The sequence below is a fragment of the Watersipora subatra genome, chromosome 7, assembly GCF_963576615.1.
Source record: "Watersipora subatra chromosome 7, tzWatSuba1.1, whole genome shotgun sequence".
NCBI lineage: Eukaryota > Metazoa > Bryozoa > Gymnolaemata > Cheilostomatida > Watersiporidae > Watersipora > Watersipora subatra.
The window spans coordinates 29,805,569-29,832,332 of record NC_088714.1 but is presented as its reverse complement, the minus strand read 5'-3'; the positions used below and the strand labels follow the sequence as shown (position 1 = coordinate 29,832,332).

General features: G+C 33.5%; 2 protein-coding genes across 2 annotated transcripts; one reads left to right on the top strand and one right to left on the bottom strand.

Moving 5' to 3' along the window:
• Window positions 1-700: 700 nt before the first annotated feature.
• LOC137401183 (dnaJ homolog subfamily A member 1-like) lies at window positions 701-8,302 on the bottom strand. The gene is made up of 9 exons (XM_068087567.1): window positions 8,181-8,302; window positions 7,524-7,675; window positions 7,235-7,441; window positions 6,666-6,744; window positions 5,931-6,161; window positions 3,888-4,118; window positions 2,736-2,881; window positions 1,483-1,584; window positions 701-1,090 (listed from the first exon to the last, which is right to left on the bottom strand). The coding sequence occupies exons 2-9, from the start codon at window positions 7,662-7,664 to the stop codon at window positions 1,010-1,012; spliced, it is 1,218 nt and encodes a 405-aa protein (XP_067943668.1). The 5' UTR covers window positions 7,665-7,675; window positions 8,181-8,302; the 3' UTR covers window positions 701-1,009.
• LOC137400647 (PAS domain-containing protein cky-1-like) lies at window positions 8,240-25,408 on the top strand. Its single transcript, XM_068086979.1, has 12 exons — window positions 8,240-8,291; window positions 8,415-8,504; window positions 9,249-9,333; window positions 14,978-15,162; window positions 16,805-16,938; window positions 17,863-18,030; window positions 20,505-20,689; window positions 20,864-20,970; window positions 21,886-22,033; window positions 22,245-22,457; window positions 23,169-23,304; window positions 25,133-25,408. Exons 1-12 carry the CDS (start codon window positions 8,240-8,242, stop codon window positions 25,259-25,261), a joined length of 1,632 nt encoding a protein of 543 aa, XP_067943080.1. The 3' UTR covers window positions 25,262-25,408.
• The last annotated feature ends 1,356 nt before the right edge of the window (window positions 25,409-26,764 follow it).

Genomic DNA, 26,764 nt, shown 5'->3' with positions numbered 1-26,764 from the left:
TTTCAGCAAGCAACTTTCTTATGCGAGGCTTTAATAGTCTTGTTCCCATACACGAGTCAACTTGAACAATGTGCACTTTGATTTCTACTTTTGTTTCCCCAAGGATTCTATCCGAATCTGAGCATAATACAGCATCTCACTTTTCATTCATGTTGTATAAAAGGTACATTGTGATATCACTATCAACACCTCCAGCATATATATATATATATATATTTCTGTGTAGCCTAAGTTAACATGCTATATGCAAACAAAATTACCTGTGCGCATTACCATTATCTGCGCCATGCTACTCTGTGCTGATCAGTGTTGTGATGCATAGCTGACACCACCAATACTGGAATTATCAACAGATATATTAACCAATATTGCACCAATACACGGTATTAGTAGTCATTTCAGCCTGGCGCATCACACCCCGGCTCATCATACAGTAGATTATGTAAAAATTATCTTACAAAATGCCAACTAGTACAGGTAGCTAGCAAGCCAGTTGATGCTGTAATCAACACAGCTCTTTGATGCATTTATTAGTTCCTTCTATGGATTCATGTTCATTCAGGAACTGTTATACAACTCGTAGAGATAAGTTATAGACATGACTAGCAATGTGTGCCAAGGCATTAGTCAGCCATCTTGGCATATGCAATAAATACCGTCGATACAATTCTGTTTAAATAATTCTGTTCTGCATATGGAACTGAATATCCATGAAAGCTGTATTTATATTAGATTACAATATCATACAATTAATAGAAATACATACAATATATTTATTTTTGCTTTTTATTATTACTACATATGAATTTTTTCAATTTGTATATAGCATCAGTTTTTTTCACAAACATAAACATGATCAATTTAGCCTAAAAGCTAATAGTACCAATTAGAACAATACACCATTTAGCTGGACTGGACAACTCTGGTAAACTGGCAGAAGTCCAAACAATACCAACACTTTGGTAATAGTTTCAACTCAAAGCGTTTGGAAGATAGACTAAAATTCCTATTATTGAGAAGCACATTGCATCCTAGACCCACCATGTCCGTTCATCTCATCATCACTGTCATATCCATCAGTGTACTGATGCTACAAATAGACATGACAAATTAGTTATAAACCACCTACTGAGTAGAAATGAGAGAAAATGACCAACTGCAGTGATCAATGGAGAATACAACTCCAATGAGTAAACCCTGTCGAAATTCTAATCTTGTCATGATAATGTAACACAGTATCTAATGAGATGGCATTTGCCAAGTTGTTATGTGTTAATTAGGCTGTGGATGTTTCAAAGGTATACAGTTGTAGACTTTTTGTGCCACATAGTAGTCTTTTATACAAATAGTATATTTCTGTCGCACTCACTCCATGTTCAATCAGCTCCATCAATCTACCCACATGTCACATTTCCTTCAAACAAATGCAGTACTGCAACGCAATACCAACAGATGGTAGTGTGGATGGTGTGCAAAACTTACATGTCTTTTAGCGGTGTCTGCATCATAGTCCTGCAAATTCACTTCTTCCATGGCTGCTGTCTGTGCCACAGGTACTCTGGGGGGTAAGGCTTTTTCTAGTAGCTGCAATAAAATGTCATGGGAACTGAACAACTGCTAGAAGTTTTGATGGAATGCAGCAATGATCTCACATTTAAAAAGGGTCTCTCAAGAACATAATTCACCTGTATCTTAAGATTCTTTCTGAAACAACCACAAATGTAGTGACTCCAATTGCTGTCATTCACAGCGATGTATAAACATCGAGTCATCATACGTCATCAGAAAATTATCAAAGAAAGTTCCTACATTACAAGAACTAAAAACTTCTTAATAGTTATAATGGCGCTTTTTTGTTTGTTTTGGTGGTAATAAACTTGTACAGATCATGTACAAGTTTGTAAGGCAATGTCTTATTGCAACCTTCTAGTTCTGTAGTTGCTCTCAGCTATAATAAAAATTGTATTATATCAAAGAGATAAGCTGACAATCTTTTAATTCAAGCTGATATTATATGAAACTATTTAGAAGTAGGCATAAGACAATTGTAGGTATGACCTTACAGACATTTTAATGTTGAGGCACTTTGGGGCCAAGATATTTAAAATTCATAATTTGTGTAGGCAATAAACTCATACAAAATCAAGCAGCTTAACAAAAATTGAACGATAAATTAGACTTGATAAAAATTTCAGTTTTTACAAACAAATATTTGTTACAACGGGCTTTCTGATGTTAAGCTAAATAGATGTTACAGTTAGAGTATTTTATTGTCGTTTTTATTTGGTTTATTTATTGTTATGTTTTACAGTACTCAAGTAGTTTTGACGAAAATTTTATCAGTTGGACTATTTTAGAATAGGTTAAACCTTGCTGAAATATGAGTGCAGACAAGCTTTGAAAATGCAAAGAACTTTGTACAGCAAAACGAACTATCATTGAAATCAAATCCATTTTTAATGATAATCTCAAGTTATTCCTAGGACTATCCCACAAAACGTTTTTAACAAGCATTAATCTCTGCAGTTACAAGGTTAGTTTCGGATGTCTGGTATACATATAGTGACTTTTGAGTGCTCTTCAATACGGGTTAATTGCTTTACAATGTTCAAGGATTTAAATAGTGGACATATATAGACGATGTCGGAGTTCAATAAAGCATACACTTTGTTTAAGCATTTTAATGTACGCCGACTATAAATTCTCACTTTGAATCCCAAGCTAGTTCAACTCACTTTCAATTTGTCGGGTGATAAAAAGCCTTCTTCTGGAAACTTAACATCAAAATGAATAATCAGTTGTCCTTTGTTGAATCTGTTCTTTGGAGAGGGCATGCCCTCCGCGGTGATGGAACGCCTGTCACCATGCTTTATAACTCGCCCTACAATTACATTTCATACATGCGGAACTTGCTTGGACATTCTTCCCAACAGGGTTAGATTTAAAGCATGAGCTCAAGCTAACCAAACCGTGTCATTAACTGCGAGTTAAGATCTGAACAGAGAGGACACGAGCAGTAAGCTTTAAACTTTGCCTATTCAAACAACATAGTTCATTAGTACAGCTAATTCTCAGCAATGCTTTACATTAGTTCATAGAATGAGCAGGCAGTTCCCTAACAACTACCATAAATAACAGCTTATTGACTAGTCAGTGTGTCACAGGTCGGACAGGTAGCTGACCCTTGCCAAGTTCTACAGAAGATTTTAGTCGTTGGATTTTGGTGCCTTGATTTGGCACTAATAACACCTTCAAATATTACATGTGTAAGTGTAAACCATTAGCGATATTAATGAAAAATTGTATTCCTTGAGCAATAATGGGTTTGAAATAACCAAGAAGATTATGAGAAAGCTAAACATTCTCGATCAACATAACTCAAAAGTAATTCATGACCTTTCATACCTCAAGCCCTTCTATTAATAATTCCCATTGTTACTCCATAACTACAACAGCGACGTATTAGTAATTTCAAAACACAGCACGTTTCATAAAAATGAAAAATTCATTATAATATGCAGCCTTTATAACAGTTCAACTTTCTAACAATGGCAGCCATGAATGTGGCCATTACAATATGCAGCATGTCACATGGAAAGAGATAATGCAATCATAACTGTCCACATTTATGACGCCATTATCTCAATTACTAGAGTCATGAAAAAGTGAAAACAAGCTTTTTCATGGCAGCTAATGTCCCTAGTGTTGAAAATCTTTTCATAAACTAGTGGGAAGATACAACAAACTGCATGAAAACCCAGTTAAAGTCTAGAAAACAGGTTAAGGATGGCTGGTTTCCCTACACTACTCCTTCTCAAAAAGCTACTGAGCGCTCAAGTGTTTACATTTCAAAGCTGTAATTATATGTACCTATGATGTACACAAACCTGCTTCCTGTTTAATAAATAACGTTCGTTTATCAAGAGTTTCTATGGTCTTCTGAAAGCCACAAAGAGCTTCTACCAGAGTCAGTTCCAAGTTCATATGGAGGTCTGAACGAGCCCTTTTGAAAACTGGATGCTCTTGTTCATCTAATACAAAGATGACATCACCAGGCTCTAAATCTGGGCCCTGGTCACCCTCACCACTGAATGTTATTTGCTGTTCATCCTTCATTCCTGTAATAAGAATATAACTTAGCTAATACTAGAAGATATTTTGATATAAACCACCTCATGGCCTCAAAGTGTTCAGTTTAAACACTTTATCACATACAGAGTGATAAAGTGTTTGATATACACTTTATACCATACAACATCTTAGTCACATACAAAGTTTTTGATCAAAATTAATGTTGCAAAACTTAAGTCAGAGTAGACGTTTATCATTGATGACATATATGATTGCGGAAATCCTTTCTGATCACCTTTGATATGTTTATAATAAAATGGAAATCTATCTCATTGTATAGCCAGCATGTTTCTGAACAGCTCGATATGTAATTTGCCATGGTTTGAAGAAAATTAAAGCCAATAACCTCTAACACATTTTCAAAATAGTCAATAATGCATGGTGAGTCCAAACTTTTGTCCACCACTGTATATATATATATATATATATATACAGTCAAACATGGGTAACTCGCCCACGGATAGCTCGAACACATGGTTAATTCGAACGGTTTCTTTGGTCCGTTCCCACGTAATGATAAATTGCTATAGATAACTCGAACTCAACACTGTTAATTCAAACTGTTTTTTTGCCCAACGGCTACCGAAACGGTTTTTATCGGTAGCCGTTGTTATCGGTTGTTGCTTTAGAAAATCCCTTTATTCAAAGTCATAGAGGTAAACCTCATCTTTTCGTAATTTATAAGCGTCGTTATTACCACCATCGGCAAAATATTTTTGTCAACGACTTTTCTAAAGGTTTGGTGAAATTTGATTTATACTGCTATACGATGAATAGCACGGGCTAGCCGGGTCACGCGCGCAAGGATTTTCGCCACGCACATACAAAACAAAAACAGCATGTTGTTTTTGTTTCGTATGTGCGTGGCGAAAATCCTTGAGTGCGTGACCCGGCTAGCCCGTGATGAATAGTTTTCCGACGTTGATTCCGTGTTGAATCAACGTCGGAATGTTGAATGTTTAAAACGTCTTAAAAATTGTTGTAATTAAACGTATACGTTGTCTTAGATAAAAAACTATTCATTGTTTGACCTAAACGCAGAATACGTGTGTACATTCAATAAGTATCCATTCAAACAGCGTGAGTGATATACAATGTACTGTAAAACTTTTAATTGAACTGCCTCGGAGTGTTGCTCTTAACAAATCCCAGGTAAAGTAAGGTAATCTTTGCATAAACTTCAAGAAAAATCGGCAAAATTGATCATGGGTAAAACACTCAAAAGAAAAAGATGTCTTTTCTTTTGAGCATTTCAACAACGATCAAGTTTTGCCGATGTTAATCTAAAAAACGTCCTGGCAATAACATCATCTCAAACAACGAACCAATCTCAAGTGATAGAAAAATCTCTATACTTTTTGATAAAAACGTTTTAAACTTTACATTAGAAGCATTTAATTTGAAACAAGCCATTTGTGCTTTCGATTTATATTATAGTTTGTATATGTACATGTATCTACTAATAAATAAGTAAATACATGGACTTGTGACAGTGCTCTGATAACTTGAACGCTCTGATAATTCGAACACATTTGCTTGGTCCCGTGAAGTTCGAGTTATCCATGTTTGACTGTGTATATATATATATATATATATATATATATACATTATATACTCACCTTGAAAATGGATTAACTAGATTTATCAACTATTAATTAAAGTTGAAGCAGAGCAGTATAAACTAATAAACAGCCTGGTACATCGTGAGTTGTATTGATATTCAGCATATGGCAAAGCTAGAGTAAATCGGACAATGAAAAGTTTGCTGTGTATAGAAACAGATTGACCTGTTTACACACCTGGATCTATGTGCACTTCCAATATCTTCTTCTCTCGCACGACTTTTTCTCCCTTACAGTTCTTACACAAGTATTTGGAGTCAATAGTTTCTTTTTTTCCGTGACAAGCTGGACAAACGCTCTGCATCTGTTGAACCATACCAGGTCCTATCATACGACTCCTGACTACCATTCCTAGCCCATTGCAGCCTTTACACTTAACAACTGCACCTTCCTTTGTAGCGCCAGTTCCTTTAGTGACAAACAGACAGACCATGCTTAACACAAGCCAAACTGCAAACATAGTTTGGTTACAAAGATATATGTGGGTCATTGCTGGCTAACACCATACATGTGGAAGAGACCAATGAAAAATAACATGTGAAGATATGAAAGTAGTTGTGCAATTTTACCACAAATAAGCCAGTGTCTAACAAAATCCATTGTTTCATGTACTTTGAATGTTAAAAACCTTTAGATTGACATAAAAAATTTACTGTAGTTACAATAGCTGGTAACGCAATTAATATACAGGACTGGTCTGCGCCTAAGGATATTTTAGCTCTAACACCACATACAGGTTACTGAACTACTTGCAGCAGCCAATAACAATATGTATGGCAAATGGCATCTGAAGCATTTGACTAGAACTGGTACGATGTAACTACTGAACTGAGGTTGTCATTCCTTCTCAACAGAATTTTTTGACAATTTCAGCAAGGTTTGCAATAAAACTGACATGAACATTGAACCTACCTTTGCAGGGTGCACATAAAATCTTTTTCATAAGTGACAATTTTTTGGTTGTGCCAACATACATCTCTTCTAGGGTTACCTACAAAACGAGCATATATTTATGCAGATAATGAATGGCGCTTTGTTTTTAACTCTACAAGTTTCTATTTTTTGTTTTTCACCCTAAAGAACACCCAGTTCATCTTATAGCAACACTAAACCAACTCAAACAGATTAACCATGTGTGGCAATTCCTTACAAGCATTTCAGTTACTGTGTGTGCCTTATAATGTTCACATCGGGCAATTACAAGTTTGGGTGGTGCATTGAGCTTACGCTTCATAAAACAAGTAATGCAACAGTGAGTACATTAATAGGACCACAATCTACCAAAACTACTGCAATGGCATGAACCTCAATGGAAAAAATTAACTTTGCTTCTGAATTAGGCTATTAATAATTTTATTTAGGCTTTTACCTACGGTGATCTGCTATCTGAGATTAGTTGCGTTAATGCAACAGGAACGACTACACGATAACCTTGAACAGAGGTACATACAGGCTTATTTGTAAAAAAAATTTCAATTAACCTTTATTTGATGGACTATATCCTTGCCACGAGGAGGGCCTTGGTTTCTGCGTCCGCCTCCAAAGAACATATCAAATATATCTGTAGGATTGTGGAACCCTCCTCCACCACTCATGCCTTCCTTTATAGCTTGCTCACCTCCTTCATCATACAAAGAGCGCTTTTTGGGATCTGCAAGGACTTCATATGCTTGGGAGATACTTTTGAACTGCAATAAAAATGATTGTGATTTTGTTAAGATGTATGTTACAACATAAAATCACATGTAAAAACGAATCGTTTTCCCTTACCTGGTCAGCTTTTTCCTCGTCACCGGGATTCTTGTCCGGATGTAATTTTAGTGCCAGCCTCCGATATGCTTTTTTCAATTGGTCGTCTGTTGCATCTGGTTGTACGCCAAGTAGGTCATAGTACTTAGTCTCCTTCACCATTTTTATTTATCCTAGAAAGTCATGAACTAGTGATTCAAGGTCTTAATGACGATTCAAATGTTCTTCCTAAAACGTACATACCACTAGAAGCAAAAGTAGCAACGGAAAATTAAATAGACTGTCACGTAATAAACAAAGCCAAGAATGTAAGATAGTATTAAATATAGAAAATACACGCCTAAACTTTTACCTATTAGTCCTCAATATTTTAAACCTTTCAAAAATTGTAAGAAGCAAAGAATAATAAAGTAGGCACAAAAATAGTGCAATTTAAAACATACTAAAATCGACGAAATTGAAGCAGCGTAGTTAAGTAAAACGGAAATATACAGCATCAAAAAATTTTTTAAATAACACGAAACACTAATGTTAATTTATGTCCATTTTCAGAAAACAGTCCTCGAACATTAAACTCCTATTCAATTCAACATCGTGGCTGGAGCTTTGCATGTAAACTGGAGAAGGAATTTACAGAATATCATTTCTTTCTGTTCAAATCTGCGTAAAACACCCTACCTAATGTAAAATAACCTTGAACATTTAGAAATCTTTTTAAGAGCGAAGCCAAACCGACAATGCCTCACTTTTGTACTCGACAAAGGGACAAGAACACGCTATTTTCGAGATGTAGCTAGAACATTCTATAGCCTGATCGCTCTAGAGCTGTATGGTGCCAATTTAGACGCACCGTAACTCAAAAGATCACGTGCTAGACTCTATGGATTTTCCACGTCAGTGCTTCGACAATAGCGTGCGTACTGGCTGTAGTTGAACGGCTCGAAATAATCTGCTTATCATCTGAAAAACAATCTCAAGCAGAAAAAGCGTTTCTTAAACTTGGTAGCTTTACCCAACTTTTGGTTTTAATTTCAAAATCTGTTTTAGCTCATTTTTATAGCTATTCAGTTTAATCGATGATTTCATAGAGTTGTTTCTGCTCAATCTTGAGATATCCAAAAGTTTGTACTGTATTTAGTCTTTAGAATTCTCACTTATTATCTTTATTTGTGTAACCCGCATTGCAAGAAATTTACATTGAAAATATGTGCTGCTAGTTGTTGTGCTGATACCATTATCACTAAATATTACATTTGCTGACAACATTCATAAAACTTTATGCTAAATGTTGATATTTGTTAATTTTCCACTGTCTCTATCAGGAGCATCTATATCTAGTATCCATCAATAATGGTTTTGCATTATTTTCTGCATAATTAACTGATAACAATTCTTATTATAGGCTTTTGTCAAATGTATGAATTCTCATCTTTTTTGCATTTGCAAAGCACTCTCTAATGTGATGTTATTTTCTGTAACTCAAGATATATTTTTCAATTAGCCTGTGATGTCTAGTTTTTTTCATGACTCTTTTTTATTTATTGTGTATGCTCTAAAGATCATTCTTTGTTTCCAAACGTGATGTACTGTTTATGAAAACTTTTTTTATTCTATTTTCATTTTACATTTTCTTGGATCATTATGACCTTGTAGTAATCTAACAGTTTTCATATTTGTAGTAAATTAGTTAAGCAATCCACATTTTTTTTGTCCTGTTGGTTATGTTGTTAAAATACAATTTTTTAGTCATTGTTAGAGGGTGGGAGCAACTGGAAGTTTCTGAAAAGCTTTTTGATGCTGTTATTGATGATTCTGATGGTCCTGATCCAAGGTTAGAGTTCAGTGGATGAATGTCAGTCTATCAAGTGTTGCTGTTGTAAAGAACTCACTAAGTTTCTGTATTTAATCCTTTCAATTTTCGGGAATTTACAAAGCAGTTGAATATTGACTATGGTCCTAAAAACGAAGGCATTTTACTATTGATCATTTCGCCAACTTTTCATAAAATTTCTTCAACTGATTTAAAAGAATTTTTATGTTTTAAGGAAAAGCACATAAATTTGTGTGTTCTACAAAACCTAAGAAACCATCATAGTCAGGGCTTTGCTTGATTATAAAAAATTAGCAGAGGAGAACTTTTTAAAATCAATACTAGACAAATATACATTGCAAATTAGGCAATTTTCAGTTGAAATTGAGTTAAATTTGTGTCATAAATATTGCAGGAAATTTGGTTAAAAAAAATTTTAATTACATGTATTTACAAGCAAACTTGGCTAAATTATGCTGTACAGTAAATTTTATTTCATGTCACAAAAATATATAGTTAACTTCATAAAAGGAGAAAGTTAAATTAACAATGATTCCTTTCCTCAGCTTTACCGCCGCTAAATACTTTAAAGCTGTAGGGCTTGACAAAGCTGGCATGAGTGTAATTGATTAAAAGAAGTAGTAACTACTGTGATTGTAAATGAGATAAAAACACTATTTTGTAACACTAAATAGCGGTGTATGTTAGACAGACATGGACATCAACAACTACTTTTATATTTAATCTAGATCAACTGATACTTGTTCCTAGTAATTGTAATTGGCTTTTATTAGAATTAGTCAATTCGTAACTCTACCACTTTTTTACTTACGTCAGTTAGCGAGAAGTTGATAACATTTGTGTACATCTGTTATGGAATCCACTTGATTTGCTAATGGTCTTGACCCATTTGGTAAGAAATAATTCTCTTTCAACGCCGTCATCAAAGAAAATTATCCCAGCTTGTTTTCTTGGTTTCGAACAGTCATGGCACTTAAGCTAAGTAAACTCAATCTCAACCAATATTTCGAGTGGATATTCCAGCTGTGTGCAACAATAACTTCATTTATTGCTTTACTAGTGTTTTGTAGTTTCAAGTCGTTCGTATTGAACAAGTAGACCAGCGGTCCCAATCGATCGAAACTTGTTTTAATTATTATTACTGTGATCACATTCTTTCAGCATATTGAATCTTTCTTAATTGATTGAAGTAACAAGCTATATGCTACAAAAGTTGGCTCTTAAGACTCCTCTGTAGTATGCTCAACAGAAATGGAGAAATCACTTTAGAACTGTCAAAAATAGTTTTAGAAACATTTGCACAGTTATATAGTAGACCTAAATAGTTTCTCCAGCCTTCTACTAGAGTTTTCATCCACGATTTTCTACAAACTAATTTTGGCAAAAGCCGGCTTTCCTAAAGTCACGAAAATAAACTGAATGCGGCTTATCAAAGATGACTAACATCAAAAATGTTATGCTGAAAGGTCACTGAAGCTTTATAGCTATGAGCTTTATAGCTCATTGGTTAGATATGGCAACTGGCATATCTAAAACAAAGCATTGAAGAAGATTACATGGGCCATATCAAAGCGAGAAAACGCTTTGTTATGTGTGCAGCAAGAAACAGGTACAAATAGAGACAGCTGTATGTAGATGTGTATGTAGTACATGTAGTTATATCTTCAAGCTTGTTTCAATAGAAGTTCTATTTATCATGGCCATGTCTGCTTGTTTACAGAATTTAAAATGTTTGGATATAACAACAGGCTTCCACTAGTGAGCTTTTTAACAGATTATATCTTACTTTATTAACAGTTGCTGTTAATGAGAATATTTTCTTGAATTACAGTCACCCTTATATTTTTTTCAAATTATGACATTGTATTATCTTATTACATAGTAAACAGTAATCGCCGGCTCACAAACAGTTGTTTTTATAACAATATGCTTCTTACTAGTGATACTCTCACCAGCAGACCTTTGGAAGCTAATAGACTTTGATATATCTAGAAGAGTTAACTATTTATTTTTTATAAAATAGGTAACCGTTTATGGTTATAAAACTCTTTGAATACATCAAATTTGCAAATCGATGAAGATGATCCAAAATAGGTGTAAAGCAATGTCTTATTGAATCCTACACCTGTAGTTGCTCTCAGCTATGATAAAAAGTGTTTTATATTAAACAGAAGCTGACAATTGTTCGTTTCCATCTGATGTTATTTTAAATTATTTAGCGCTAGGCATAAGACAGTTTTTAGGTATGACCTATTCATTTTTAATGTCGAGGCACTTTGGGGCCAAGATATTCATAATTTGTGTAGGCAGTACCAATCAACCCATACATCAGCATATACTTAAATGTATCAGTTTTTGTGAAAAACCTTAATTCCCTAGTTGAATCTCATTTAGTATCACCTGATGACTCTGTTCTTAAGACTACAAACTAATTCTTATTGAAGTTGTTAAAATTAATGGATGAGCTAATTGCATTGAATTTGTTGTAAACAAGGCTAATCGTATCATAATAACCGAGTTAACAATGCACTAACCTCGCACCTACCTCGCATAAATATAATGTTATTCCACCGAGAGACGGGATCTAATTCAGATAAATCTAGATAACATCTGAAATCATGATCTGAGGATCGTTAAATACGTGCGGTCTATTTTTGGTTTCTCAGCTACCATGCTAGCAGTATTAGCTGGTCATTGTCATCAACCAGATGTTTTTATTATACGTGATCAAATTCAAATTTAAACATTTTGGAAGATTTTAAGCCTGAAATATAGGATAGAAACCGATAGGTCTGGATTTTGAAAGGTTCTATCTATTGACCTTCAAACTATGTTTGGACAGTATTTTTCTGTGAACTATCATGGGTAAGTCAGTCTTGTATGAGTCTTTCTTGGGTTGATGACTTAGAACATCTGGCATGGAATTCTCGAGCTTGTTTTGCAAATTTACTGTACAGAACTAAGATATAGTTTACTTTTATCAAAGAAGCTTTTTGTTATTAAAAATTTATAAAATGATAAACGATGATTCATTGTGGCAAGGACATTACTAAAGTGGCATAACCAAACTATACAAAAGTATGAACTTAGAAATTTCCTGTGTAGCTGGTTAAAAGAATGAGTTGATAGAACACTCAATAAGAAAGTGGTATAATAACATTGGATATTTTAAATTTTCTTACACGATTACTAGTTTTCACAGTTTAAAACCTCTTTGAGTAAATCTATTAACAAAGTATTGATGAGTCTAGTATATAAAATAACCAAATCTGCCATATTTAAATTTTCTGAAAAACAATTGGATTGATGATAATTAGAGTGAATGTGTGTATTGTAGTATTGAGCATAGCTCACACAATAATTGTATCCTTTACAGGTGCGAAAGCGCAAAACCTTTCATGAAATTCACTATTTGCAAAATAATATCTAAAATTTGTATAAACATTCAATTATGTTTATTTGCAGCAGCAGTGCAACTAAAACTGCTACTGTACTTTTTTCTATCTGTTATCAAATGTGTAAAATGTTGCCAAAGGGTAAATGCTGTCTTTTGTAAAGCTGTTTTGTGAGTAGTTTAATTTAGCTGAATCATTTTAAACCTTTCAAGTTTTATTTCATAAGAGACACGTTAAACTCGATAAGTTTCTTTTTAATAAAATTCTGATTAGATTGGCCATTATTTATTTGTTTTACGATGGAAAATATCTGCGCTTTCCTAACAGATCTAAACTTGTTAGATGAATTTTTAAGATCTACTCCAAAATAATCTAGAAGCAGGAAGATGTCAATGTACTTGTATTTCTCATAGGAGAATGTTTGTTTCTATACTATGCGTTTTCTCAAACCTTTTCAAGCTGAAACCTAACAAAGAGCACAATAGACTCACTTGTATTAATTGAAAAGATGAGTTGTTTTTTTCACGGCAATATTTTGGGGTGAGTTAGGTCATTAATGGCTAACCCAACAACATTAATTACTCATGGGAGACGAGCTAAGTAATTGTGAACTAGGAATCTGAATGGGTCTATTAAATGCAAGATTTAATACACATAGATGTATCAGTGCTTAGTGTTTACTCATAGATGTATCACTGGTTAGGCTTTGTACTTGATGCTACTCAAAAGGTACACATATACAGACAGGTTAGTAAATGTGAATGCTATGTTCCCCAGGTGGTTTGTATAATGCAAAACTGGTGTGAAAATAATCATTAAAATGCGTTTCTAATTGAACATATACACCAAATAGTTGTAGTCAATTTGCACGCGGGAAATATAGGTAGGTCAAACTTACATAGGTTGTATGAATCAAGGTTAAATACTTCAGCTTAACTTGTGTTTTCCTAGTCTATAGGTTAAGCAGAAATACTCTATTCCATCCTGTATCATTTTACTGTATGTTTTTAAAGTTTATTTTATTTACAGGGTTAAAATTATTAACTTTGAAAAACTCAAACATTTATAATCTGTATAACAGTCTGAGCATTCAACATTCTTTTTTATCTACATAAATATATAAATAATTGGTTCATCCATCTTTACCCTGATTTCTCCTTGAACACACTTAAATCTCATGCCATGAGTTACCCATGTAGAAGTTTACTAAATACATTCAAATTAAATGCTTAATCTGGAAGTTAAAGACGGGATCTATCCTAACCACAGTCATATTATATATATTTATATAGTAAAAACTCCTTTAAAAACTCATAATACGAATACACAAACTTATTTGTAACGCATTGCAAAATGTTGAGTTACATCTTGGTAAATGCAGTGTATATAGTATAGATATAGTTTTATTACATATCACAGGATTTTGTACAATTTTCGATGTAGTAACTTGAAAATTTATCTCTCAACAAATCTATAACTGTTTAAAAAAAATTTACACGAGATCAAACGAAAACAATAATGTGGTTACTTTAAACAAATGTTATAAAAACTAATTAAACAAGGATCAAGGGAGTCACAACATATTAATTTTTGTTACAGATCGACAGCAAATAACATAAAATATCATTGCTGTGTAATTAGATGTCAATTGAAACCTGTATGATTGGTTTTATAAATTATACATGTAATGTAATTTTAGTGTATTAAGAAGCACAGTATAAATATTTGTGTAGCTTCTGTGAAACGGTATCTTTTGGTTTTTTTTAATTATTTGTTAATTATTTCTTTAGCAATTGGCTAATGCCTCATATTTGGATTGCATTTGGCCATTTAACAGGTCAGAGTTTGGTCAATTGTAAAAAATATCTTACTGTTTCTGTAAATAGCATTTTTAGTTATCATGGTAATAATAATATTTCAAAAAAGTGCGTAATGCTTTTGTGTTTTTACAATATCTTTAATCAATTTTCATTTATAAATTAGTAAAATGTGTTTTTATGTATAAAAAAATAATGATAAACAGTAGAAATAAAAATCAGATTAAACATTTAGACAGCAACTACAAAATGTTTGCTGAATAGTATAAAAGATTTAAATAGTAAAACTAAATCTATTTGCTGTTCACCCTCATACATGCACATAAAATATTATATTTATATTGTATTTATATTCGTATTCTATTTTTACTTGCGATTGTATAAACCTGCCACCAGTCAATAGAAGTCAGCGATAGAATGCTGCTGTTGTAGTAGAGATGACCCTGTCGTGCCAACAAAATCGTCAAAGCAGAGAAGAGAGTTGATCAACCAGGAGATAGACTATATTAGAGGGTTACTCCCACTTAAGAACAAATCGCTGCAGCGTCTTAGTCAGCTAGAAGTCATGAGCATGGCCTGTATATATATCAGAAGATGCCACTTTTTGGGCTTGCCTGGTAAGTTCGTATTTTGATCAGCAATGTAAGTCACTTAAACGGTTTAGTAAGTTAGTACTATGGTCAGTGGTGTGAATTACTTTGGTGGCCAACCTCATGAGCCCAATCTTAATTCAGACTGAGAATTTTTAACAGCTCAGAAAACTTTTGTTACTGTAAGTTCCATTTAACAGACTGTATTAGATGTGGTGTATGGTTGGAGTTGAATGTTAATAATGATGCATTTTTAAGATAACATAGATTGACATATACACGAGTGAACAGCTTTGCAATTAGACAGACATGTATACATACAGTGTGCAGTACAATAGATAGAGGATATGGTTGATAAAAGATGCTATACATCAACAGTTAGATAGATCAATGAATATGCCTGATGTTGGAAGTTATTTTGCTTGTCCAGCCAAATGTTTGCTCCACTTTTGCATCATATGTTGAAAAATTAGTATGTTCAGATATTCAGTTATATACCATAAATAGATTTGTAGATGAAATAACAATGCATGATTGAGTGTAGATATATGATTGCATAGTGAATAAAATTAATGTATTTATATAATTATGTAACTTTGTATAAAAAGTATAAATATATGTATATACAGTTGTATAGGTCTACCGTGGAAGTATTTAACCTAAAGAGTAATCACTTAAGTAAAGCTAATAAGGAGTGCTCAACATGAAACATGGAGCTAATATATAAATACTGTTAAGAATAGTTTTTACTTACTTTTCAGCTACTGTCAGTTGCAAGGATGCAGCCATTCCTTTCATCAGGCTGCACTCCAGCCTGATGAAAGGAAAGACCGCATCCTTAAAACTGACAGTAGCTGAAAAGTAAGTACAACCTATTCTTTAAACTATTTGTAGATTTATGTATATGAATAGTTGTCATTTTATGGCTATAGCGGTAGCTGTAAGGCAGACATGCCGAGGTTTGGTGATAAGCAGATAACCAAAATAGAACAAGCTGGTTTACAAATCGACACCTAAAGTAATAGATCAGCAAACCGTTGCTAGACAGATATGTAGATTGTAGACAGATTAAAAGGTATATGGTATATTGTATTACTTCTGTCATCTGATAATTCCCAGGTTTGGCTATAATGAGATATGATATAAAGATTTGCATAAACATTTAAACTGTAAAGCAGAAAAGCATTAAATAACTATTCATAATGATGCGCAAAACTAACCCCATACTAGCAACTTAGGACAGTTTTCATTTTTTACAGAATAATGATTTAATCTTCGCATGTTTAGCTAACATAACTACATTACGTGTCTTTCCTAAGTAAAAAGGCATTCTGCAGAAAGTTGATTTCAAAAAGATTTCCTGAAAGTTTTTAAAATCTTTGTCTCAGTATTTGCTATTGGATTTATATTTTAATTTTTTTTCCAGTAAATTTCTATTCTGGCCATTCTGTCCATAAATCGAATAATGTATTTGTTCAACAAGGTTACAAGGAAATAGCTAAAGTGACTTCATACATTTTTTCACTGATGATTTGTTTTTAATATATGCTGTCAGCAAAACACTCTTTATTGTGCAAGAAAGCAGTCAGCAGTGAACATTAGTAATTACTATATGCGTGTAGTATGTGTATATATTCCTTAATGGTGTTTCTGTCTTGTCCTCGGGCAGTGTACTTACAAGATGAAGATGACGGTGAGAACTGTCTGATGGAGGCTCTACCTGGTTTCTTCTTAGTCTGTACCTGCTCGGGCAAGCTTATTCACATCTCCCGTAATGTCAAGGACCTTCTCGGCCACTCTATTGTAAGTGGTGTATTAGACTAGAGCAATGTTAAGGACCTTCTAATCCACTATATTTTAAATAGTGTATTAGACTAGAGCAATGTCAAGGACCTTCTCAGCCACTTTATTGTAACTAGACCAGAGCAATGTCAAGGTAGAGTGGGTGAGGAACATACATGTATGCGTAGTTACTCTAACCTACACTAACAACAGTTTAAATTAACTTAATTTAAATATTCTTACTATTGTTATGCTTTATTTTTAATTTCTACTAACGCTATTGCTTTGACTAACAAAACTGGAAGGTGTTGGAAAATGTTGTGCATTGTATGTTGGAAGTTATTTTGCTTGTCCAGCCAAATGTTCGCTCCAACTTTGCATCATATGTTGAAAAATTAGTATGGTGAGGTGATTGTGAGTTGAGGTTTGACTGTACTACAAAGATGAGGATTGTAATCAAAATGTTAAATGATTATGTCTCATGTATGTTCTATATAAATATATACTAGTACTCTGACAGTCTATCATATATGTTCTGTATAAATATATACTAGTACTTTGACAGTCTATCATGTATGTTCTGTATAAATATATACTAGTACTCTGTATAAATATATACTAGTACTCTGTATAAATATATACTAGTACTCTGACAGTCTATGCTGTGAGAGATCATCAGGTGCGCTGATAAAACACATGAAGCTGATAACTGTTTGCACAATTATCTTAAGTGCCAGAAGGTGGACAATTAGCTCAGGTATTAGAGTGTCGGGTTGTCAAGCCGAATGTCTTGGGTTTGAATCGTGTATGATGCAATATTTTTTGCTGACCTCCAATTGTGGCATCAAACAGACAGAGAGATACAGTTTTTATTATAATAAAGATACCACTATTACTCTTCTAGAGATAATTTGGTTGCTTATAAAAATGTTCAAGTGATTTTAGATTGACATTACCAAGCAGGGAGACAACATATATGACATTGTTGACAGCAAAGACCACGCAATAATTAGCGATATCTTGTCTGACTGGAATTCTGAGGAAGTGAAGTTCAGGTGTCGAATTTCTCTCTCACGATATACAAGAAGGCAGTCAAGTTTCTTTGATGAAAAGGCATGTTGTTTGTTCAAGTATTTCAGACAGATGTTTTGCTTTATGATTACTACTTCACTTAGATGAATGACTAGCTGTACAACCCGGCGTTGCTCAGGTTATGAAAAAGTTTTTGCACAGAAAATTGATTTGTATTTAACAGATAACAACATTTGCCATTTTAACTTTCAAACTACATATCATGAGAAAAGTGATTTGTGTAGTTGAAATAAATTAAGAGAAAATAAAAACAACTGTAAAGGTTTTCAAACTTTGTCAAACAACTGTACCTTTCAAACTTCGTGTCATGAGATAAATGTTTCGTGCAGGCCAAATAAATTAAAAAAAATAAAACAACTATAAAAGGGTTTAAATGCAAATGTGAAATAATTAGCAAGTAATAGCTAAATTAAGTCTGTTTTGCTACGATTACAATAAAAGATGGTTTGGTATACAATTAATGCGAACTGAGATAATAAAATAAAAATTCAAATACAATGTATATTGAATTAATAATGCCAATGCTTGCATACAAATGTATGTGTATAAATAAGGTTACTTTACACCAGAAGCTATCCATCAAAACTTTGAATACGACACTAATGGTTCCTCTCGAGATACTGGTACAAATGTAAAAATGGAATATCGTACCGTCTTTGTCTGACCGAATGGAGAGAAAATGCAGAGGCTCTTCCTATGGAAATAATACAATCGTCCGCGTGAAAAGAATCGGCCTTGACCACGATTTAGCAATTGAACCTCACAAAAAAACGAAAATAGAAGTTCAAGAAAACACGACAAAGCATCTTGTTTCATAGAGTTAATAGAATTTATAGAGTTTCAAATAATACGTCATTTAGCGTGTGCATTCGCTATACGGTATATGATAACATACGTGATCAATTTGCCTTGCGTAGCTCAGTGGTAGAGCGTGTGGATTTTAAAACGTGCGGTCGCAATCTTGCAGTTCAAACTCAACGGAACCCGAAATTTTAATTCCAAGATATTAATTAATTCTATTAATTAATTAATTCTATTAATTATTCAGCTATAGCTGGACAAACACAGACACAAACTTCGAGAAATAAATATATGGATTAAACTCTTCTCAAATTCACCAGGTTCCAATTAGGTGAATTTGTAATGTATGTATATTACAAATTACATATATATTATTATATTACAGCATATAATAATACTATTATAAGCTGTAATTTATTAATACTATTAAAAGCTGTAATATGCATGTGTATATTATAATATATTACATATAATGTTATTATAATATTGTATATGTAATAATATAATTATATTACATGTCTGTAATGTAATAATATTATATTATTACATGTATAATATTATTATATTACAGTCATACATATAATATATATATGCCTGTAATATATACATGTATATATATTATATATGTATATTAAAGACATAACATATACATTATGTCTGTAATTTATATATATATTTTTCAAACCTGGTCATATGTGTGCAGTTGCAGCTGTAACTATTACAATCTTGGACTAAAGAATCCATATCGCAGATGGTTTGATCTTGGACCCTCTGGTTCACCAGTCCGGCGCCTTACCAAGTTAACCACACAAGCTTGATGTATTCATTAGGCAATTATATATGTCGGTATATGGGAGCAAACACGTTACCGCTCTCCATCACCATGTAATGTGATGGTGTAACGTCATGAGAAGCGGTAGTTTTTATTAGTAAGCTTACTCAAATTATCCATTGGTATTGTGCCAGGCTAACAGCAAGTGGCAGGCAACTCTTATTACCTCTCATTGTTTATAAGCTGATTTTTAATACCCAGGCAACGCCGGGTAGCACAACTAGTATATATAGACTACAGACATAATATATATATATATTATGTTGTATTATAATATATATTATATATATATTTATATTATATATATTACAGACATAAAATATATATTATGTTGTATCATAATATATATTATATATATATTTATAATATATATAGATATATATATATATATATATTACAGACGTAATATATATATTATCGATGTGATATGTATAAATATATATGTATATATACAATGTATATAGAATTTTAGCTGAAAGGAGTTTTGTGACAGCTATGTTATGAACTCGATCGGTTTATCACAGGCCCAGAGCAATTACGGTGTCCATCAACCGCTTTCAGCTAAAATTCTAAATTCTAAAAACTATCCACGTTCATAGATATATTTACCACACAAGTCATTCAATAAGGCAAAAATACCCTTAGTTTGATATCAAATCAATTGCATTTCTACATAAATCCCCGCCATTGGTGTTTGAATGGATGGTTTTGAGAAGTTAAAAGGTAGAATTGCTATGTACTTTGCAGGCACATCAAATGAGCAGGTGAAAATAATTCTCTCTTTGCTTGCACGGTTGGAAAAAAACTAGTTTATTCGCATTATTTTGATAGTTGCAATACGTGACAAGATGTTTTAATACAGCCAATACAGGTGACCGGATATTTCAACATACCAGCAACAGGACTAGCAGTTCAAGAACCAGTGTTAGTAGCCATGTGTACTCCAATATTGTCTCCAGCTATAAAAAAGACAACTTTTACTGGCAGCACGACAGCATTCACATCAGTTCATCTCCTTGATATGACTTTTCGAGAAGTTTCTCCCATGTAAGTCATTTTATATAAACAGATGCTCAACAGCAATTCAGAGTTTTGTTTAAAACAATAATTCAAGTCACCGTAGTTGTGTTTGATAAGTATAGACAGGAAATGGATCAGTTGCCCGAAGCGACATGTTGCCCGGAGTTGACAGTAACATGAGGCAGTATGTGAAATTTACAGGTGTGAGTACTATCTTGGCTTTACAGAAGACGAGCTTCTTGGCAGGTCGTGGTATGAGTTTATAGCACCTGGAAGTCTTGCAAAGGCTGCGAAACACCATGCCCAAGGTACACTTAATAATTATTTTATTGATAGTAGATAGATAGATGTTCTAATTGTATTGTGTGTTTGCCTAAACTCAGGCAGAGTCTATATTTTAAAAGTAGTTAACATTTGATTATATAATATGCATGTAGTACCTTCTAGATTTTGTTATATATTAAAATGCTATCAAAGAACTCTTTGCAATGCTTAACTAGATGTAAAAAAACATGTAGAATTACACTTGAGCCAAAATACTACATATTACATGTAATTATGACAAAAATATACATCGCTCAGCAAATGCTCAGTATTATTTTAAAATTTTATATCTTAGTTATCCAGGTAATAGTAATATTTTAAAAAGTGTGTAATATTTTTGTCTTCTCTCAATATCTTTAATCATTTTTCATTAATAAATTAATAAAACTCATGTTTCTACATATAAAACTAACAATAACAATTATAGTCAGTAAAAATGCAAATCTGAGCTAGCATTTGGGTAACAGCCATGGAGCAGTTCCTGGATGGTATATTAAATTTAGATAGTAAAACTAAAGTTATTTGCTGTTCACCTTCGTACATGTACGTGAAACGCTATATTTCTTGTATATCATACTGTGGACTCACTAGTTTAAAGAAGATGCCTTGTATGAACCTTTCACCTCTCACTATAAGTCAATTATGGAAAAGCGAGTCGGCTTCAATTTGATGGAAGTCAATCCGGTGCCTAGGTTCTTCGAAACTGTTGTCTGATGCAACTATCTCACACGGATAATTTGTTACATCTCAGTTAGTGGAGGCTGCGCTGTAGTGTGAGATGCTAGGTTATATGCTCATCCCAAGCCAATCAACATGTCAATTGCCATCTTCAAAGACCCGTATACTATTGAAGCGCAGACAGTTTTCTTATTTTATTATTATTACCCTATTATTTATAGTTTGCAGGGGAAGTAGTGAACAAGAGTCAATATTTTATGGAAATTTTACCAACTTTCAAGGGAAAACAATTCCAGCTGCCATCTCTTTACAAAAATATAGAATTGAAGAGGAAGATTTTGCTATCATCAGCACAGTTCAGATTCTCAGGTGAGAGTTTAGCCTTTGCCAGATGTTGTTTTTCGTGAATTTAAGTAGATTATCATCATATATTTTTGAACTGAAATGGCAATATTTTTCGTGGATATTAATTGTATTTAATATTGTTTTTCTTTCAGTTACAACTAAAAGAAAATTTACTAGTCATTTAGTTAGTTAACACTGGAAGCAGGCATAAAATTGTTAAAATTATTATATGTAGAGAAACATTTAGTGACAACTCTCAAGACCAGGAAGAGAGTCCAACTGAACAAAATAGCTATTCTGCATGTGCATCGCCAGAGAGATGGTCTGAGAAGTTTTCTTTTCCTGCAAACAATCCTTTATTACCAACCTATGTTTCCCCATTCGCGCCTGTTATGAAACCATCATCATCTCATAGCCCTCACATTCATCCCCAGACAACTAAAAGCAGGTGAGTGCTATTTATGAGTTATGAGTACTTGTTGATAGTAAAAAAGTTTTATGTTGCCATTTGTTTGCTGGTGACATTTTTTGAAATTGACTGACTTACTGAATGCTGTTGACTACTTACAGATACAGCAAAACACTTGATAGTAATAATCATAGCTAGAGAACAACAACCATACCATGCTATCATTAGTTGAAAGTATATAGATGTGATGATGAGCTCACAGGAGGTGTTTATGAATATGCAAAACTCCATGTGTCTAGCTTGCTTAGTTGTCTCCCATGCCTGCTACTGTGGTCTTCCATCACAGAGTGATAAAAGCACCATTTTGCTGAAAATGGCGCTTTTAAATTGGACATTGCAATGGAGACGCTAAAGCTAAAACAACGTAAGTTTTAAGTCGGAGGTATAACCGAAACACATCTTTTTAATTAACATTACTAGGCATTGGACTGATTTAGGTAAATTTGTTCAATTGGAGTTATTATCTATTTTAATATTTGTACTGCAAAAACTTACAGTAGCCTTTGTCCTTAACACACCAATTTGTGGGAGTGAGAGCAAGGTTGCTTTGGTTCTTACCTCTAGTTTGAAGTTTTCTTCTTTACCAAGCGACCTCAACATTAAAATGCACTTGTTAGAATCATGCTGACTTAGCTAGCTATGCTTGTTGTCAGCTGCCATGAATGATGCTGTTATACTATTTCTGGGTAGCTCGGAAGTCCATGTTTCCAGAGAGATCAATCAGCTGCTATACAGTGATTCAGCATGGGACTATGCAACTCCATATCAGTCACCTCACCGAGAAAAGTTAATAGATAATTGTATCTACCATCAAGTAAACTCGTCGGTAGGTCCTTTTCAATAACCTCCTGTGACTCAAATATTCCTACTGGTGTTTGCTACCATCAATAACACTCATAGCCATGGTTGGATTTTATTTCACATTCTAAGAAGAACCCGTTTGCCCTTCAGACAGTTTCAATACCAACAAGTTTAAAGCGAAAGTGACTTTTTCATCAAATATCAAATGAAATCTTTGTATGGTGTGTTGGTATGAGTAAACACTTTCTCATTGGCTCCTCATTCATCATTTCAAGCAAGCAGCGCAATCGTTGGCTGACTCTTTCATTACGCCGATGTCAGAAACCGTAGCACCATAATTGTCAACATTATCTTTTAGTTTTTTGAATAAAATATTAAGTAAGAAATAAGAAAAGCGAGCAATTCAGTCAAACCTCTACTTAAGATCGCCTCAACATATCAATTTTTAACGCTAATTTGTACTCTAACAGACAGCATTCAAAGTTTCTTAAAAATCTGTTATTTAGTAGGTAAAAATGGAAAGGCTAGAGAAAAATTATAACTGAAATATGAAAAAAATGCAAGATGAAAAATTTAGTTAAAAATGTTACGCATGGTACTTCTATCACTACCTCTACCTCCAAGTCTACGCATTGCCGAGCTTGGTCCTCCATTTGAGTATCTCTATTACTACCTTTAAGTCTATGCATTGCCTATCTTGTCCTCCATTTGAGTACCTCTATTACTGCTCTACCTCCAAGCCTACGCATTGCCTATCTTGGTCCTCCATTTGAGTATCTCTATTACTGCTCTACCTCCAAGTCTATGCATTGCCTATCTTGGTCTTACAATGGAGCATCTATAACGTAAAGTAACAAGTAAAATCTCTCTTTATTGATTGCAATTTTATCACTTGGTTTTCCACATATACCTAATTTAATGATTTACTTATTTTTATATAATGTCTGCTTCAATGCTACGTGAAATTATCCGAAGTATTTATTGCTTGGGTTTCATACTGCAGATGAATTAAACAACTACGGTGTAGTCGTATGGGAATATCTGCTCCAGCATACGATGATGTTTCTAGCATTCAGAGCAGATCTTGGAACGAACCAACTTTGTATATAAAGGTTTGACTGTACCTTACTAAACATAGCAGTCATTGAATAGATATGAATTAACACTCATATGAAAAGTGTGTATTCTCATGTAATTGAACGCTGCAGCTCATTTTTATAGCTTGTGATTAGTGGATCAATGAGCTACTAGATGTGGATCTAATTTTCCATCGTCAACGCTTACTTGATGATATCACCCTGCATGAAAATGAAGGGCGATTTCAAGAAAACATTGACGATGTCTTTTATATTACGAAGGTGTGTTCACTTCTAGATTTCACAACACCATAAACAGTTGAAGTAACTTGCACAAAATGAATTCATGATCTTGATAACCATGTCGGATTATATTGCAAAAAGCTTAATTCAGCGCCCATTAGAATGAATGTATGAAGTTTTATTATTAGATACAACCCAACTCAAGCTTCTGTATAAATCTTAACGTATACTTAGCTATCTTCTAGTGGGTTTGGCATATTCACAGCTGTGTGGTCTCAAGAGGCTGTGTGGTCTCATGAGGCTGTGTGGTCTCAGGACACTCATGAGGCGCTGTTAGTACCATAGTAAACTTACTACTTCATAATGATACTTAATATTATATTTGGGTGAAATCTGATAGCAAAATGAGATTAAAGCTACCCTTTTAACAGGCAAAGACAAAAGAATTGGGTTTAAGTATGTACTATAAGAAGTTGAACTTACAAAACATGGCCAATGCTGTCTAAAACACTACTAGGCCGTAATCTGTTTTAGAGTTTTGATAATGAAATGACGATTCCGTCAAACCAGGACTATTGTGCAGAAGGTCCTCACTGCAGTGAGTCCTCCGATTCCACTAACAAAGACATCTCTTACCAAAGGCAGCTTCAAACTGCTTATTGACATTGATGTCTAAATGTAGTCCAGCAGTAATTTACATTTTACCAAATATCCACCTGTTGTAGTTATTCATTGCCTGTTTTACAATTTTTGGTGTGTAATCTTTTGAAACCTACATTTGTGCAATAACATATAATAAATACATGTAAAATATTGATGCTGAGACTCTCGTAGAGGTTACATATTAAAAAGGGTAAGACAACTCTGAAAAGGAGTCAACACGTGTCTGTCAACAAGTGTCTGTCATCTAGATTTCAGTGCATATGTGCATTTACAATTTTAAACTTTGTCTTTGTTAAATTTTTGATCTTTTGGCTTTAATCTAAAAATTTGAATCCGCATTGTTGCTATTTGTGAAAAACATTAATATCATGGTTGGTACTTTTGTGGTGAAGGGATCAAGATGAAATACTCCGACCCTTCTTCTCTGACAACTGAAACTTCTGAATAATTTTGCAGTTATCATTTGCAATAGAAATTGATTACACTATTCGTATGTAAAGGGGTCTACTATGAAATACACAGCCATGTTTTCTATGGCCTTGTTGTCTAGACTGCCCGACCTGTAAACAACAGGATAGAACTCAATGCTCAAAATGGCCACCGGCAGTGCAAGGTATGCTGATCTCACTTTCTGACAATCAGAAAGTGCAGATCAACCTGTATAGCCTACTGAACACCTAAATAAAAACCTTAGTAGAGTACGATTGGTTAAATCTCTAATAAACATGGATGTTGATTTTTTTAAATATAGCTTTTATTATAAAGCCTATAATATCTATAAAACATTCTCTCTGTTCCATAGTTGACAAGTACTTTACTAGAATGAACAAAAGTCACCTTTCCTGCCTTGAATATAATGTCATTTTGTTCAGTGTACCGCTGCCATTAATTAATGATGACAGTTCAGGTAAAATTGTATCACGTAAACATCTGCTGCAACAATTTGGAAACAATTCTCTGAAAAAGAAAGCTTTGGCTAAGTGTTGACACATACCATTTGCAAGCCAGCTACATTGAAAATTATCAAGCTAGGCATACACAAGGTCTCTGCCGGTTGGAGTCAGATGAAGTGACAAGACCCAAAATGGTGGTTTCATATATGGTAGCAATGCTCTTGTGTATATATAAACTAGTTGAATGCCCGGCGTCGCCGCGGTAATTAAAAAAGTCTTTGCACAGAACAGCTATTTTCAATTAACGCATACATCATTTACCGTTCTAACTTTTAAACTTTATATCATGACAAAGGTGTTTTTATGCAGTTCAAATAAATTTAGAGAAAAAATAAACAGTGAGTACATGGAAGTATGTGTATAAAAAAGGTTATTTTTTATAGAAAAATGTTTTCATTTAACATATACATTTAAAATTACAACTTTTAAACTTCCTATTCTAAGAAGTGTTTTTGCGCAGTTCAAATAAATTAAGAGAAAAAATAAACAGTGAGTACATGGTAGTGTGTGTATAAAAAATTACTGTTGCAGCAGAAGCTCGTTGTCTTCA